Genomic DNA, 15,755 nt, shown 5'->3' with positions numbered 1-15,755 from the left:
ATGTGGGAATCAGCGAATGAGAATGTAGAGTTGGCTGTTGGAAGCTTAGGTTTTTGGAATCGAATCATTCCAATCGGCATTGCAGCTCTAATTAAGATCTTCTCATGCGTCCTGTTGTGATACGTCCAACCAATTTCGTGTCGATCCATGAATTGGGTGTCGGGGGCAGATTATTATTATTATTATTTTTTTTTTTTTTTTTAAAAAGGGACATTTTGGGGCCCCTTCCCAATTACCTTAAACTCCTCCTCCAGGCCGACGCGGTCTCCCTTGTTGAAGGTGTTGTGCAGCTTGTGCAGGTGTCCCTCCAGAGACGACACGTCCAGCTCCGTGTCTCCGTAGAGGTAGTACTCCAGCAGCGCCTGGTAGATGAACGAGTACTGCATCTGCGGGGACGGTCAGGAGCGACAACAATCTGCGTGAATCTACTACACACCGCGGCAGGTTTCGGGGCGCTCGACTCACGTCCGTCTGGATGAGCTGCGAGCGCTGCTCTCGGATCTTGGAGACGAAGCCGAACACGTCCACTTTCTGCTCGGCGTGCATCATGTCGATCATGCCGTCGATCACGATGAACGTGCCGGTCCGACCCACGCCAGCGCTGAGGAAAATAAAGGGCGCACAGAAAGACCGGCCGTAATATTAAGTACGGCGCATCTCGACTTGAGAGATATTCATTGAAAAATGTATTTATGACCGGGGTTGTACAACAGAGCGGCCTCATATTTTGACCCTCTCATGTAGCTTCATAAGCTATAGTTTTAAAAATATTAGCTAAATAAGAAAATGTTTAAATAATATACAAACATTACAAACAGCTCTCAGTAAAATTTAATTAATCACAGTAATAAGGACAATAAAAGAAAATAAATGCAATTATTGGAAAAATAGAAACCGCTGTCACTGAAATCATAATATTAATCATAATAATTGTAAAACAAAAATTAAAAAGGAGCAATTAATGATGATCCCAATACCATGCAAGGAACTGGATTGAATCACAATAGTGTTCCTAATTTTGTGACCCTCTCATATCGCTAAATATGTGTTTTTTAATACGATCGGAATGTTTTTTTAATTATTGGAAAACATTTTTACAAACCAACATCATTGTTGTAATACGATAAATAATAGTCAGAATATTTTTTAAAAATAGAAAAAGAAGAAATTGAACTGCACCGCATCATACGAGCGGTGCGCCTAATATTTTGCCCCGCTGATGTGTTATTGAAAAATATTAGACAAATATTGTAAAGCGCTTAAGTGTACCTGCAGTGGACCACGATGGGCCCCGCAAACTGCGGATTGACCGCCTTGACCTTCTTGAGGAACTTGAGCATGCCGATGGGCGAGAAGGGCACACCGAAGTCGGGCCAGCTGGTGAAGTGCAGCTGCGTGATCAGGCGCGGCGTCTTGGCGGCGTCGCTGGATTGCTGAGAGGACAACGCACGTTCGCATTTAAAAAAACAAAACAAAAACAAACTGGTAGCGTGGCTAGCCTAGCAGTAGAGTGACACATTGTGACGTTACGCGTGCGTACGTATTGTATGCAGAACTTGCGTATGGTGTAATCCACCAGCACGGTGAAGTCCTCCACCGCCACGCGCACGTTCCCGTAGGTCCAGCAGCCCTGATCCGGCCAGTACTGGTAACACTTGTCCTGCACGGGAATGGATGCATTACTCGTCAAAATTGTGACGGGTCACCATTACGACACTTCAAGAGACTCAAGAGCAACACCTCTCCTAGTCATCCATTTTGAGATTCAATCAGCAAGAATATCAGCTTGATATCAGCAGTTTTTTTGCGTCATGAGCACTCACTTCCTTCCTCTCCTTCAAGTTGGTCAGCATGACGACTGTCGACACCTTCTGCTCCCAAATCATCCTCCAGAAATCGGCCACCGTGTCCTCTTTTGGACCTGCAAAGACAACGTCTTCATTCATTATGATTTATTTAGAAAAGATGATGTTCATCAACTGAACACGTCGACCTACCTTGTGCTGCTATGAATTTGTTTTTAACGGTGAAACCCTGTTGGGGAGAAAAGTTTGCTTACAATGTAAAATACCTAGAAAATCACATGATTATTTACAACATGCTCACGTCGATGTACGAGGCGTTGACGTAGTCGGAACTTCCTTCCAGCTGCGTCAGCACCACCCTGGAATGATCATCTGAGGGAGGGAAGGTCACGTTGTCATTCATGCTTGTCATCAAAGGAAGAAGTCAAAAAGGTCACAGGCCCTGCGAGGCTGTGGCTAGCTTGGCGTAGCTTAGCTTAGCATGGAGACAGCCACTTTTGAAAGACATTGCCAGCAAGTTACAATGTACGTAATCCTATTTCGCTACTGGCGTAAATACGTGTGTAATTGACGCCTCTGCCTGAAATGGTTCAGAATTGCCCGTAGATGCCCCAAGATGGCGGCAAAGTACTACATGAAGTACCTCAACACACTTCAACATAGTTCCTCTGGTACCAAGCTGCCACACGATGGCGCCAAAGCTATATTCACATATTCTACGGGGCACAAAAACAGCCAGGAATGAGTTTTTTGAGGATAAGTTTCAAAGAAGAAAAATAAATAAATCAGTAAATATGTGAATTTGCGAATTCCAAACTACGAATGTGCGGAGGTTCACTGTCAGTCAACGGTTGCAATTTGCAAGGGTTAGGAACAAATACCCACCAGCTACTAAAAAAAGGTTTGCAATTTCCTATAGATCATACAAGATAGATTTTTTTTTTTTATATAATAAAGCTAGGGTCTGACTAAATAAAGCTCCTCACCTCAGCTCAACATAGTGCTCGGAACAAAAATGCCACCAGATGGCACCCAAGCCATTTCTTTTATGGAGCACGTGCAAAATACTGTGGTTACATCATCTTTCTAAAATGTTCCTCGAAGGTCAGAGTTCTGGGTGATGCAATAAATAAAACTGATGAACTGGCAGTTACCCGCGTGGCTGACCAGTTCCTTCGTTACTGGAGCATTGCAGCGGTCCATATTTAAGAAAACAAGCTTACACAAATTTATCGAACCTATTTCATCTTGTTATTGTAAAAACGCTTTCAATCTTGAGGCGACATAATGCAGCTTGGCTCCCACCGAGTGAGGAAAGAGGTGGCGTTTTACAACCCTTCTCACAAAGTTCACAAACATTCATAGATTTGTGCTCAAGCCATTTTCTGCACTTCAAAGTGGTTAATAATGCAAACTATGGATGTAACCATATTTGGTGGTCGTCATAGTGACAAGTCCCCCTTCACGACTGGCTGACGCAAAAGTGAAACCGAAACTCTTTTGCCGTCCACGTTTTTATCACAACATCACACACTCATGCTACGCTAGCAGCGCGGCTAATACTCACAGGGAAGAATGTTGGGATATCTGTTCTTGTCCTTGTTGTTGTCCTTGCTGGCCTCCTCGTACGTCCCCTGGGCGTGGCCCCCCGGCAGAGACTGTGCAACAATTTGGGAAATGACCTCACGTGTGCGCGTGTGATACAAAAAGCAGACGACTGACAGTTAGCTGCGCGGCGTTAGTTATTTTAGTTTAGTCATTTCCTCCGATACAGACACTCATCTCCCCCTTCATTAGTTAATGCGTGCACTTCCTCTATTAGCGCACGCTAAATAATAGTCTAAAAGTCTGAAAAGTAATACTGACTCAGATGCTGAGTAAAAATGATATAGTACTTAATACCGATGCCAGACCAGAAATAGGCAACAGGGGTATTTTTCATGTGAGGATGTATGTCTGTGTCATGGAAAAAGGGCTCAGTAGTTTTCCCCAATCCAATGTGAAGGAACAACTCATCTAAATTAGCACCATTTGCCAGGTAGGGGAGGCGGCCATTTTCCGGCTCGCAACGCAAACGCAAACAGCCCACCGAGCGACGACTCGTACTCGGAAAACTCAGACGTCGGCGCACTAGTAAGTCAAGCTACCGCAATAGCGGACCTGGCCAAACTATGACCCGTGGGCTACATCTGGCACATCCGCAGTGTTTGCCTGGCCCTCCCAGTCTTGTTGAAGTCAAACTAAAACATCACGTGCGCGCTGCTTGCTTTTCCGTTTCGTTGCGCACGTGTGTCGGCGGTACAGGCGAGCAAGAGCAACGACTTGTGTCTTCAGTCTTCCACTTTTCTGACCAGTCTAATGACCGTGAAGTTGTCCTCATGTGAGTAGTATTACCGTTTCCTGCATGGTGGAGGTAAGAGGGGAATTTGCCAGGTAATGAACGCCGAACATGAGTTAGTGGTTTGTGCTTTTTAGATCAGCAGATTTAAGAATCCTAATTACAACAAAATATACCGTAGCTACACAAGTAGCAGTTTATGAAAACAAAACAATTTGTTTTGTCTTAATACATGAAATTATATGAAACACAATTGATTAGCATGTTGGCGTGGCCCTCGACAACTTTTCTAGTGCGTCACATTTGGAAAATTAATTGCCCTCGCCCTGCACTATAGTATCGAAAGCCAGACTTTTCTTCTTTTCACTCTTCACGGTCACTTTTTGGTATAAATAGCTATGGCGAGGAACGGGAGAGACAAAGTATCAGAAGAACCCTTCACGTTGCATATGAATTCCATGTTGCATAAACGGCACCAACAGAATAGAGAGACAAAGACGACTCAGCAATTTTCTGATTTCAGCGGTAGGATCAGAAGTCATTTTTCCACCTTCGGAGGTAGTATCAGAAGGGAACGGTGTGAAGTTTTTGGACGCTGGTTCCGTGTACATACAAGGCATAGGCGGAGAAGCGCGGCGATTTTCACGGGCGGGGATCTCCGTGAGAAAGAGCCTCGGGGGGGGAGGGGGGGGTGGGGGCTTACGTTGTACTCCTCCCGGAAAAGTTTCCCGTCGTCAGCCGAGCGCAGCCTGTACTCGTCCTCCAGGTGCTCCACGGCGAGCGGCGGGTAGTTCTTGGCGGCCGAAGCGGATCGGGGCAGGAGGACCACCGTCGCGTCTGTGCAAAGTGTCAAAATATCATTCGAATGTTTTCGTATTGTTTTCTTACGTTGCCTACAGGATGTCAAGGACGACCACAATGAAGCAGTGCGAGAAGACGCGCTGCGGCTGCTATTGTCACGTGCTTTTCACTTCCATCATGATAAACCCGTTTATGTTTACATACCTTGTTCCTCCAGGATGCCATTTGGTATCTTCTTGTCCACTGTGGTGACCACCGCTTTCCTCTGGTTTTTTAACCTAAAACAAAACATGCACATATCAAAGTCCAGAAAAACAAAACCACACAGGGAAAAAAAGCCTTCCTACCATCTAAAGCTGGAGAAGGTAGTCTTTCTCATGAGCTAAGGTGTTGGGAAGACGGCGTTTGCGTGTTCGAGCGGCGCTCCGCCGTGTAACTAGGTGAGCGAGTGAGTGGAGGTCGCTGTCAGAGGGAGGCAATAAGAGTCGCTTCCTGACTCGGACTCCGCCTCGGCGACTCGAGGAGGAAGTGTTTGTCACCCGCAGCGCTGCCTCGGAATCTGGCTACGAGCCAATCAGTGACGGCCCACGGTCGAGGAGGAGGGCTAAGACAGTGGTGTTTGTTTGTAGACGTAGGAGAAAGGGGGGGGGGGGGGTAAAAAACCCTAGGCTGCATACTTTCGCTTCCAAAGTATTAAGTTCAAAACAACAGAATTGTTCGCATTCAATTTGCTGCTTGTTGTAAGGAAGAATGTGTGGAGTCCTACTTACCCACTTACTCTAAAAACAGAACGACAGTCAACTCGTGTTTATGTTCCAGAAAACTCCCGGAATAAATCAATTCCGTGAAGTAGCGGCCAATTATTTATGATATTATCACATTTATGTTTCATATATGCTATTCAATGCCAATATGTAATACTTTAGAGAGGTGCAGGTATTTTATTTGTCCATCCACACACTCTACACAAGCACATGCAAATTAAAGGCAGGTGTGCTCTGTGGAAACAAACTGAGGTTATCCACGCTAGTTAGCTAGTTATAGTATTTATTTCACCAATTCTAGACACGCTAACTCCAGTAGCTGGTTGAAAACATTCATTTCAAGACGTAACATCATAACGTTACGTTACCTTTATTTTGTCAAATAGTGATGTTGGTGCTCTCGTGATATGCGATATGATATCCTTCCTCTAACAGGCCGCGGTACCGCGGTCACTTTGCTTGCACTGACAACAACAACCAAAAAAATGCGCATAACACAAGACTGCAAAATGATTGCGGTCTTGAAACGGCCACCTTTTCAAAATGCCGTGTACCTTGAAACCGGTAACCGGCCCATGCCTACTCAGCGGGGCCGTAACAGAGGCAAGGCGGTGGCCCTGACATCATCACGCATTTAATTATCCATCTGCAGGGTTCTGTGTTATGGCTCTTATGCGGCCATTTTACTGTGTGATAGGGGGCTGGCGTTTACCTGAGGAAGTACCAGGCCAGCAGCGCGACGATGAGCAGCAGCAGGGACAGGACCAGCACGATGGGGAGGACGTGGTGGCCGGTGGCCGGGACGCCCTCTGAGGAAGAAGGTGTGCAAATACTTCTCCCTTAGTCGCAGATCATTTTGAGCCACACCGATAGAGCTTTTTGCCATGACGTCACACGTACTCCCAGGTGGCAAAAACTCAGATGACACCACTACTAAACAAACAATTAATGTTCCAATAAAGTTCCAATAAATTAATTCGGATTTGATTTTGAAGGAAATTGAAAACTAAAACCTATTGGGAGCGTTTTTGTCATCGTTTTTCAGTTCAGGTCAGAGGTAGTCAGCCCCTTTCTGCCACCCAGAAGTACCCCGGCGCCTATTGTTTACAAACGTTATGAAACGCTCCATTAGCCGCATTCACGAACGGTAAATTAGTGAGGCCGAGTAAAGTGATGACTGACTTGTGTGCTGCTTACCCTGCGTATGGTTGCCATTGCTGCTCGAATTAGACGAGGTTGTGGTTGCCACCAAAAACAGAAGCATTATGACTGCAGGGGAAAAACAACAACAACAACACGGATATTAAATTTCCCCGCATGGGAACGCCTAACGCAGAATAGGCCCATTCAGTTGGTAGGAATGTGCTCATTCAGTGAAATTGAGCTACAATGGAGCAATACGCTCATATCTTGTTCATTCATTAGCGCTGCAGTCATACAAAAATGCACTAGGAGGCGCAATTGTCCAATGTTTACAAGCGAGGCTCAGCAGGCTGGCATGCTTTCGTTGAGAAAAGGCCACTGAAATACAGCCCCATTTGAAGCTAATAAAACAGTGCTTTGCTTTTTTCCTGTTCATTTGCATGTCTTTGGCTAACGAATAGCATCGGTGTCACGGCGTCGTAACACTTCAAGCAACGGATATTTGAACAAAGACACTGGAGCGCCACATGTACACAGATAATATAACAACAATCAAAGGCACCTCTGCAAACGACTGATGTTACTGCTGCTTACTTAGCAATTCTGACCGTCTCCTTTATCTACTGTATAGCCGTACGTCTGTATTAAACTGCCCCGAGGTGGCCAAAGCATGTACGCCACAAGGAGCGGCACAATGTCAATGGAATTGAAGCAAAAATAAGGCAAAAACCTAAGACCAAAACAACGTTGCATAGGAGTTGGATTTTATTCATACCGTGAACCCCGCTATATCCCGGTTCATCGTTCGCACCCCTGCTTTGTCGCAGTCTTCGTTTCATTTTCTCAAAGTGATGTTATACGTACAATATAAGTGTTATGACGTCTCCAATTTTTTGACAGTGAGAGAGAGCCAGAACAGACGCTGAGGAATACTTTTAAAAGTGTGTTTTAGTGGTGCAGCGCTACCAGCGTGTGGCGTTTGTGGCTTTGCAGTGCCAAAAACCCGTTTGAAGAAGAATTGAAGTACAAATGACTAACTGTGGTTTCCATGTAATGGTTGTCAGGAAAACATACATAAAACATGCGCACGTGAGCGATTATTAATGAACAATATTACGGCTCGAACGCGTACATGGTATCGTGTCACGCAACGTTGGTTTTAAGCATCTCGATTCTATACTCTATTTAAGGCCTGCTGCTGGGAGAAGACTTAAAAAGCAATAGACCTCGAGAGGTATCGTTGTGTTTTCAAAGCACTAAAAAGTCACGTGCTCCACCCACTGCGTCGCGTCGAGGGTGCAGGTGTGCGCTGCAGCTGCGCTAAGGAGAAGAAGAAAGGCGAAGTGTATAATCAATGAGGTGTTTGTGCCGCGGTGTGCTGCAGCGTCCCGTAAAAGGGCACGGTCGGGTATTTGAAGAGCGACGCTGGAGGAATTTGGACTCAGTACCGGCTGAGGCAGGGAACAGAAGGTCGAGGTCAATAAAACTTCCCCGGGCCATCGATAAAGAGACGTCGCCGGAAGACTGATGAGGATTCGAATGAGGAGAGGAGGCGCGAGCGAACCCGCACATCTCCCTCCTGTGAGGCTCTCCAGGAGGTTCACGGGGCTGGAAGAAGTTTTGATATTGAAACAAATGCACCCAATGTTCACGGAGTCGTAAACTTCATTGGACACTCCCAAAACTGAGATTCAATCTAGCTTGACCTGGTCCTTTTGTCCCACGCAGCTACCTGGCAAATAGATCCCAACCAAACGCAGTCCATGTGTCTTTTGGTCTTACCTACCACCTACCAATCTATCGTGCCCTCATCTGTTCAATCCTTCCTTCCATTCATCCAACTTCCCTACTGGCTGTCCTAGTGTTCTACCAGTCTACCTACCTACCGTATCTTTTCATAGTAACACCAGGCGTCCGTCCTACCCAACGGTCTACCAAGCCCAACTGACCATCCTTTGGTCCCACCCATCTACCGACCCGTCTCAGCTCCACGTATTCGTCCAGCCTTGCGACCATCGATCCTTTTATACCTACCGAGCCCACTCGTCAGTCCTTGTGTCTGGTTGAACTCTCTCAACTCCTGCTGTCTGTCTGGCCTGTCCAACTTAGCAACATAGCTAGCAATCGATCGATCCTTACCGATTGCAACTGCACGTCCCGCCGTTCTTGTGTACGCCGACCAACCAATCAAAACACCAGCCGCCCATCCGTCCATCCTCTGACCTCTACATGGCTCAATAACACCCTGGAGATGCCACATGTTGTTCGCAGCCTGTTCTCCGTTTCTTCACGTGATTAGATTCTGCCCCGTGTGATTGCTAGCGCATCTCTTGAGGACCACTTCCTTCCCTTCCGGAATGTCCCCCATATTGCTATTAATAAAGCGCCGTCCTATTCCCGCAAGCGACTCATTTTTCAGTGTGAGGCGGCAGACAGCACAAGCCTCAAATTACTTTTCTTTTTTTTTTTTTTTTTTTTTTTTTTTTAGCACAAGTCATTGTTTAGCTCGGGTCAGACGGTGGGCAAATGGCTACCGCGGCGTTTGTGCATTGTCCTCACTCCATTTAGCATTCAGAGGTGAGTCATAATGAAAATGGGTCACGGGAGATGTCGGCTCAGGGGAGAATTTCGGAGGCGTCTTTGGGATGCGAGACATTTGCAAGTAGCTTCAGGGAAGGTTATTACCCTGGCCAGACAGTTTGTGAGGCGCAACACTGTTTCATGGTGGGCAGGCATCTGTGAGAGGTCACGGAAGTCGGGATTTATTCCAACAAATGTGCAATAAAATGTTCTGACGTGGCTAAGATGAGCTTTTGGCTGTCAGCAGGAGCTAATGTTAGCACTTAGCTGGGCATATTATGGAAAATCTAGAACTCGGTGCCTTAACCCGCAATTGTTAGCTTTAACAATGAATGTGGCATTCATGTATTGAAAAGAAAAAAAAAATGCACCCAAAGCTGGTGTACATGCTGCAAAGACGATATCGTAACTTTTTCCGTTAACAACCAAAGCTAAAATTAACTCCTCCCTGATATACTGTACAGTACCAAATTGGAGTCTCAGTTTAGATGAATCACATCAACATAGTTCCTTGAGTCAAGGTATACCACGGTTTTGAAAACTGACAGCTTCAAAACTTAAAACTTTCCGTTAGCGGTCAGTGAGCCTGACGACTTTTTCCCTTGTCGAAAAAGTCGGCACTTTTGTGAATTGTTTGGTGTACTTTGGTAGAGGAAGTATACGAAAAATGTGCTTACAAAGAGCTTATCCTATTTTTGGAATACAGTTGTTTATATATTTTTTTACATTTACTAATGTACCTATGGAAAGCGTTCAAATGGAAAACAAAATAATCGAATCAGACATTTTAAAAAGAAGACATATTAGATATGTCATTGAGCCAAAATAGCGGCATCATGTTATTGCCACAGTTTTCATAACGTCTGACTCTGATATTCCATGACACCAAAGTACTACTTTCCTATTAGACTGGATTTTGATGTTATCTTGGGGCACCTTTGGGCATTTCAGAAAGAACAAAGAAATGCAAATAAATGAATTGATGAATAGTGAAGTGCCAAAATGAGAGTGATTACTGTACATGAAAATACAAGAAAAACCTGCGGACACAAAATGATGAACACATCGACATTGTTTTGTTTTTTTGCCTCGAGTAACAATACACTTGATTAACGTCGCATTGCGCAGTACCAGCGAGTTAACATGCTGTGCTGCTGTGCCTTCATAATCGGAAGTGAACGCTAATCAAAGCCTTTTGCCTTCAAGTATAAAGCGAGGACTTCACAGCGACTCGGTACAAAAAACAAAAAAAGCTGTAAATTATATATATTTTTTTTGGGGGGGGGTCAGTCTTCTGACATGTTTCAACCCCCCATCGGACTGAGACGCCACCCAGACTGAACGGCGGTCTTTCTCGCGTTCACAAGCACCGTGTCTTCCTGCGGACAAGAGTGCCGTCAGAGCAGCTGAAAGTGGTTTTCGCCGGGCACAGAGTCCTTCTGTCTCGTCGCATACATCAGCCGGGGAATTCGGAAAGTGGGCGGTGGGAGTCGCGGCGGATGTGGGGAGCTCGCAGTAAAGGTACGTTGTGTGCTCAGAGAAGCCTCAAGCTGCCAGCCTGTTTACCCGTTAGGACGCTTACGTCTGCGACCTGCAGGCCAAGTCACTCGCTTTAGTGACATCATGTATTATTACAGTTAGTCGAAATCTCAGTTGGCCCTTAAATTGGGTGTGAATGTTGACAAATGCTTCTTACAAGGCAAAATACCAAATAAAGTCAAAAATCAAGCACTAAAATACCGTGGGACAAATAACTGCATATTATGGCACTGAAGAGCTATAAATGTGTAGTAACATGAAAATCAGACCGCGGTGTCAACGTGCAGTGCAGTACTAGTGATTAGCATCCTTTTATTTGTGGATGATAAGTTAATAAGAAAACTATTTTACTTTATAAAAACATACGGTAATGACATATGTAAATAGAATGTAAATAATTAAACAATTTTTTGTTTTTTTTGTTTTATGGACATTGTGCTGCTCCTCCTGGTGTGCACGCCTTGACCACCTGGGGGCAGTAGAATACAGATGGATTTAAAACTCTTTTCCTTGGACATTATAGCAAAAAAGAAAAAAAGGCCAAATAAAAACTGCTCACATGTCGAAAAATATGTAAGTCAGGTCACCCAAGGCACTACTGTATTTATACTTTGATTTTACTCATTAAAAGAAGAAAAAAAAACGCCTTCAACGTCTTGAGGAAAATACCTGGGCGCGCACTAAATCTATGCCAATGTTTGCATGCGACAAGTACAACAAATACAGTCGATCTATTTAGCATCTGGTTGACAAGCTGGCATGCCTGCAACGCCATTAGACCAGTTTCATAATTTAAAAACAAACCAAAAATTGTATTTGGTTTTAACAGGGCACCAATTGGTTTTCCTGTTCATCATCTGCAGATTTACACCCCTGCACATGATTACATGCGCCAAATCTGCTGCCAGACTGTCATGAAAGCACGTATACGAGTGCACGTGTCAGTTTGTGCGGCATCATCCGCGCGCGCACGCGCGTGTGTGTGTGTGTGTGCCCGCGCGCATTGGGGGGTAGTGTTAGGGTTGAGGGATATTCAGTATATATATATATATATATATATATATATATATATATATATATATATATATATATATACACACACACTTAATACACGATCCTTAATAAATGGATATTAAAAAATTTTTTAATTTTAAATGTAAAGATAAAATGTCGATCTGCATGGCTGGGCTGGTCCATATCGTTGCTGCCCCGTACAGTATGTCCAAATATGGTCAATTTCAGAATTTTTTTCACAAATTGATAATATAAATTGATAATATTGGTCTGTCAGCACACAGAGTCTTATTTTTAAGTATTATCAACCTATCCAAAGTGCTGAAAGTATCTTGAGAACAAATAATGAACTCTTGGACACTTGAATTGTCTGAGAAGTGTTTCCAAACTCCGCCGCCGCCTCCTCACTCCACGGGAGCCGTGTGGCATCACCTCGAGCTTGAAAGTCTGGATGCTTCTTAGACAATAACGAGTGGAAATAGTTAGGTGAGATACATTTGAGTCGACCGGTTTTGTTAAAAATGGATCGCTGTAGTGCGTCGGTGCAAAAGGAAGTGTTTCGACCAAAATGTTTTTTTACGTACAAATTAATTGTCTTGTCCATTTGGGTTCGCCAAACCTCATGTTTTACACTGTACTATCTGTGCATTTGAATGTGTGTGACTTTAAAGGGCGGGGCCTGGCCCGTTGAGCGACGTCAGAGTCGGCGAATGAGAGTGAAGAGTTGGCCGCGTTGGCTCAGGATCGCGCTGGCTCGTGGCTAACCGTTCTGCTCTGCAGTAGACACATTGCACACTTCCCGCTGGATCCCGATTATTGCTACATGGATCTGCAGTAACATTAGTCCATGTGGAAAAATTATCTCCACAAAGTCCCGCGGGATATCGCAAAAAATCTTTGCTATGAAATTAGATATGTAAAAATGCGCAAAAAAAGTGAACTGCCATTGTACTTTTTGTGTTTTGGTTACAAACTAGACAAGAAAATATGAATAAACTAGCCGTGCTCTAGAAAGAGCGCACGCTCTGGACACGATGTTTGGCGATATACTTTATCCCCATTTTAAACTGCGGCAACCTTTCGTGCCCTGAAGGAAGGATGGAGTGAGATATGAAGAGGGCGAGAGGAAGGAGGGAGGGCAGCGGTGGAGAAACGAGCGATAAGCGCCGCCGCCGTCGAACAAAAAGCGCCTTGATTCCGGAAGAAGAAGAGGTGGCGATGTGTGGAACCGAGGGGGGACAAAGTGAAGGGCCCACGCAGCGAAGATGAGAGCCGTGTTTGACAAAACCTTCCTTCGGTGGCTCTTTAAAAAAAGCACCTCTGGAGGACTGCGAGGGTCACATGACTTGAGGGCAAACAATCGCTGTTGCCATGACACCGTACGGCGCTTCATCTCCCAGGGGAACCAAACCCCGCCGCCTGCTTTCTTATCACACTCGGTGACCACAGCGCATTGTCAACAGTGACGAGGACAGACAAGACAATTTCGCCCACTGCCATCCGGAGGCGGAACAACTAGTAATTAAAAAGACATCACCTTTTAAAACACACTCCCGTCAAAAGTAATGCCTGTGAAGACTCCATTTGGACTGGTTAGAGGTGTAAACAACATGAAAACCCGACAGCTGTCTCCGGGTGGAAAAAGACCCCACATATGGCAGATGTCTGTTGTAGTACCACGACTGACCTGTGAGAGGCAGCAGAGTGCCACATTCTTTTCACATCACACTGACAGAGTCCATGGCTCGATGAACTCCGTGTTGAGGATTTGCCATCAAAAAACTGAACAGCTTTAACGTTTATGATTGTGTTAAAAATGTGCGTGTTTGACTCTTTGTCCTGTTTTATAAACAATCATGCTTCATATAGGAGCTGCTGGATTGGAAGCCAGTTGTGTAGCAACACGTGTGCGTGTGTGCGTGTATTTGTGCAGTCTAAGCACATGCTGTCCTCCATCTGCTGTTTGCTACACACTGTTTCCTGTCCTTTGCAGCCAACCAGCAAGTTGGCTGCAAAGCTTCCTGCAGCGCTCTGCTGTGCTACAAGGGGAAACGCGAGCAAGACTGCCACACCAAAAAAAAAGAAAATCCCTGGATAAGATACCAACGCGCTACAAACACGCACAGATAGTGTCCATTCTCTTTCCTGACGTGTCACAGTCTAACCAACGCGTGTTCCCTTTGTCTTCATAAGTCATAAAACGACACGGCGGGGCCACAACTCACCTCGACAACAACGAGGCCCAACTGAAACGTAGGAATAAAAGTCTGCGGACGACGAAAATCACTCCCTCTCGGTTTTATTTCTGCCTCTCGTCATGCAAAAAAATAAAAATACAGGTATTCACAATGGTGTTGACTCACGCACACCCTTAAAAAAGCAAAACTGCTAAGAAACAGTGTAAGTGGAAGCATGTCCTCATTATTTTCCATCAAAATCCAATATCAGATTGCAAACGTCCCATGTAAAACTGCAATTTATTGACATATATTTAACGTAGCATGTCCGCCATGTTTGTGTTGCCACTCAGGTATTATAACGCGCAACTATTCGGGTCCAATTTCCTACAAAATAGGAGAACAGCCTTACCCGAGAGCTCGGGTGCCTGTTAAAGTGAGCCGAATCGGACTCCCAGCGCAGCCGGGTCACTTGACGCTGGGGGACTTCCAGTGGTCACATGGTCCTCGGCCGACCTGGACACCAGGAAGCGGGTGACGCGGCTCTGCGGGCCCTAAAGGGACGCGCACCACCTTGAGTTGGGGGAGGGAGAAAAACACCCGTTAGATAAAATATTAATAGTCTCATTATTTGAATCGCAGTGAAACACAGAAATTTGCGGGAGATAGGGACTGAGCCTTGCACCAAATTGCAAAAGTCTGCAAGTAATTCACAAGCCCCGCCCTTAAAAAGAGGGGTTCTAATTGGCTACTGATGCCATAAGATTACTATCAAATTTAACATAAAACAAAGACGATTACAGTTTAAAACAACCACACAGCTTAGCCTTAATAAAGTTAATTTAGTTTCATGCTAACAAACAACGCAAAATGCCAGAGCCGTACGGGCTCATGAACAGCATCTGTGTGACGGTGTTGGAACCCTTTAAGCGACGGATATTTGAACAGCAACACCCAGACAGACAATATAACAATACTCACAAGCGTATATTCTTTATCTTTTGCGAAACATGACTAATATTACTTCAGCTTACTGAGTCAAATGTGAAACTTCTTTGTGTGCGTTTCTCTGTCTGTGTTATACAGACAGGAGGAAAAACAATGAATACTGAATTGAAACAAAAATGGATCAAAAACGGTTTAATTCTTTACATTCTATATAATTAAGTCATAACTGTATGTTTTTACAAAGTACAATATTATAGAGTGCTATTTTTTCTGATAAATAACATTATTGTTTTTTTTTTGGGGGGGGGGGGGCGAAACAGATTAATGGCATTTCTATCTAATTCAGTGGAGAAAGATGATTTGATGTGCAACTGTTTTGAGTTTCAAGCATGAAAAGGATCAAACTTGTATCTCAAGGCACCACTGTATATATAAATGAGCTGGAATGGTGAAATGTTATGATTTTAGGATTTGTTGTTGTTGTTTTTAAAAGAGAACTGCGGAGAGGAGAAGAGTGGACTGTGGGCTCCAGTTGCTGCATAATTATGCCGTTTGTCTCCAAGGGGAGCGTCGTAAAACGGCGATGATGGTCGCGCGACGTAAATGCGGCGAGGAGGCGACATTCAAATTAGTCTTTAGAGTTCAA

The 15,755-nt window shown here is 44.7% G+C and overlaps 1 protein-coding gene across 5 annotated transcripts in view; it reads right to left on the bottom strand.

Moving 5' to 3' along the window:
* Positions 1-15,755, bottom strand: part of ptprea (protein tyrosine phosphatase receptor type Ea) — a 35,130-nt gene that overhangs the window by 4,651 nt on the left and 14,724 nt on the right. For 2 of the 5 annotated variants that reach the window (XM_061705710.1, XM_061705713.1), the window contains exons 2-14: positions 14,574-14,734; positions 6,906-6,977; positions 6,421-6,517; positions 5,149-5,222; positions 4,847-4,980; positions 3,373-3,463; positions 2,107-2,177; positions 1,998-2,034; positions 1,824-1,921; positions 1,541-1,660; positions 1,270-1,433; positions 466-601; positions 237-386 (exon numbers count right to left, since the gene is read on the bottom strand). In XM_061705710.1, the coding sequence (XP_061561694.1) occupies positions 237-386; positions 466-601; positions 1,270-1,433; positions 1,541-1,660; positions 1,824-1,921; positions 1,998-2,034; positions 2,107-2,177; positions 3,373-3,463; positions 4,847-4,980; positions 5,149-5,222; positions 6,421-6,517; positions 6,906-6,972 (1,239 nt within the window). In that variant the 5' untranslated portion in view covers positions 6,973-6,977; positions 14,574-14,734. Of the gene's footprint in view, positions 1-236; positions 387-465; positions 602-1,269; positions 1,434-1,540; positions 1,661-1,823; positions 1,922-1,997; positions 2,035-2,106; positions 2,178-3,372; positions 3,464-4,846; positions 4,981-5,148; positions 5,223-5,291; positions 6,383-6,420; positions 6,518-6,905; positions 6,978-14,209; positions 14,290-14,573; positions 14,735-15,755 lie in introns of those variants that run through there. The other 3 variants (XM_061705712.1, XM_061705714.1, XM_061705715.1) reach the window with 3 other exon arrangements.

The sequence above is a fragment of the Phycodurus eques genome, chromosome 19 (genome assembly GCF_024500275.1).
Source record: "Phycodurus eques isolate BA_2022a chromosome 19, UOR_Pequ_1.1, whole genome shotgun sequence".
NCBI lineage: Eukaryota > Metazoa > Chordata > Actinopteri > Syngnathiformes > Syngnathidae > Phycodurus > Phycodurus eques.
Note: the sequence above shows the minus strand (reverse complement) of the source record. Positions and strands in the feature narration are given on the sequence as shown.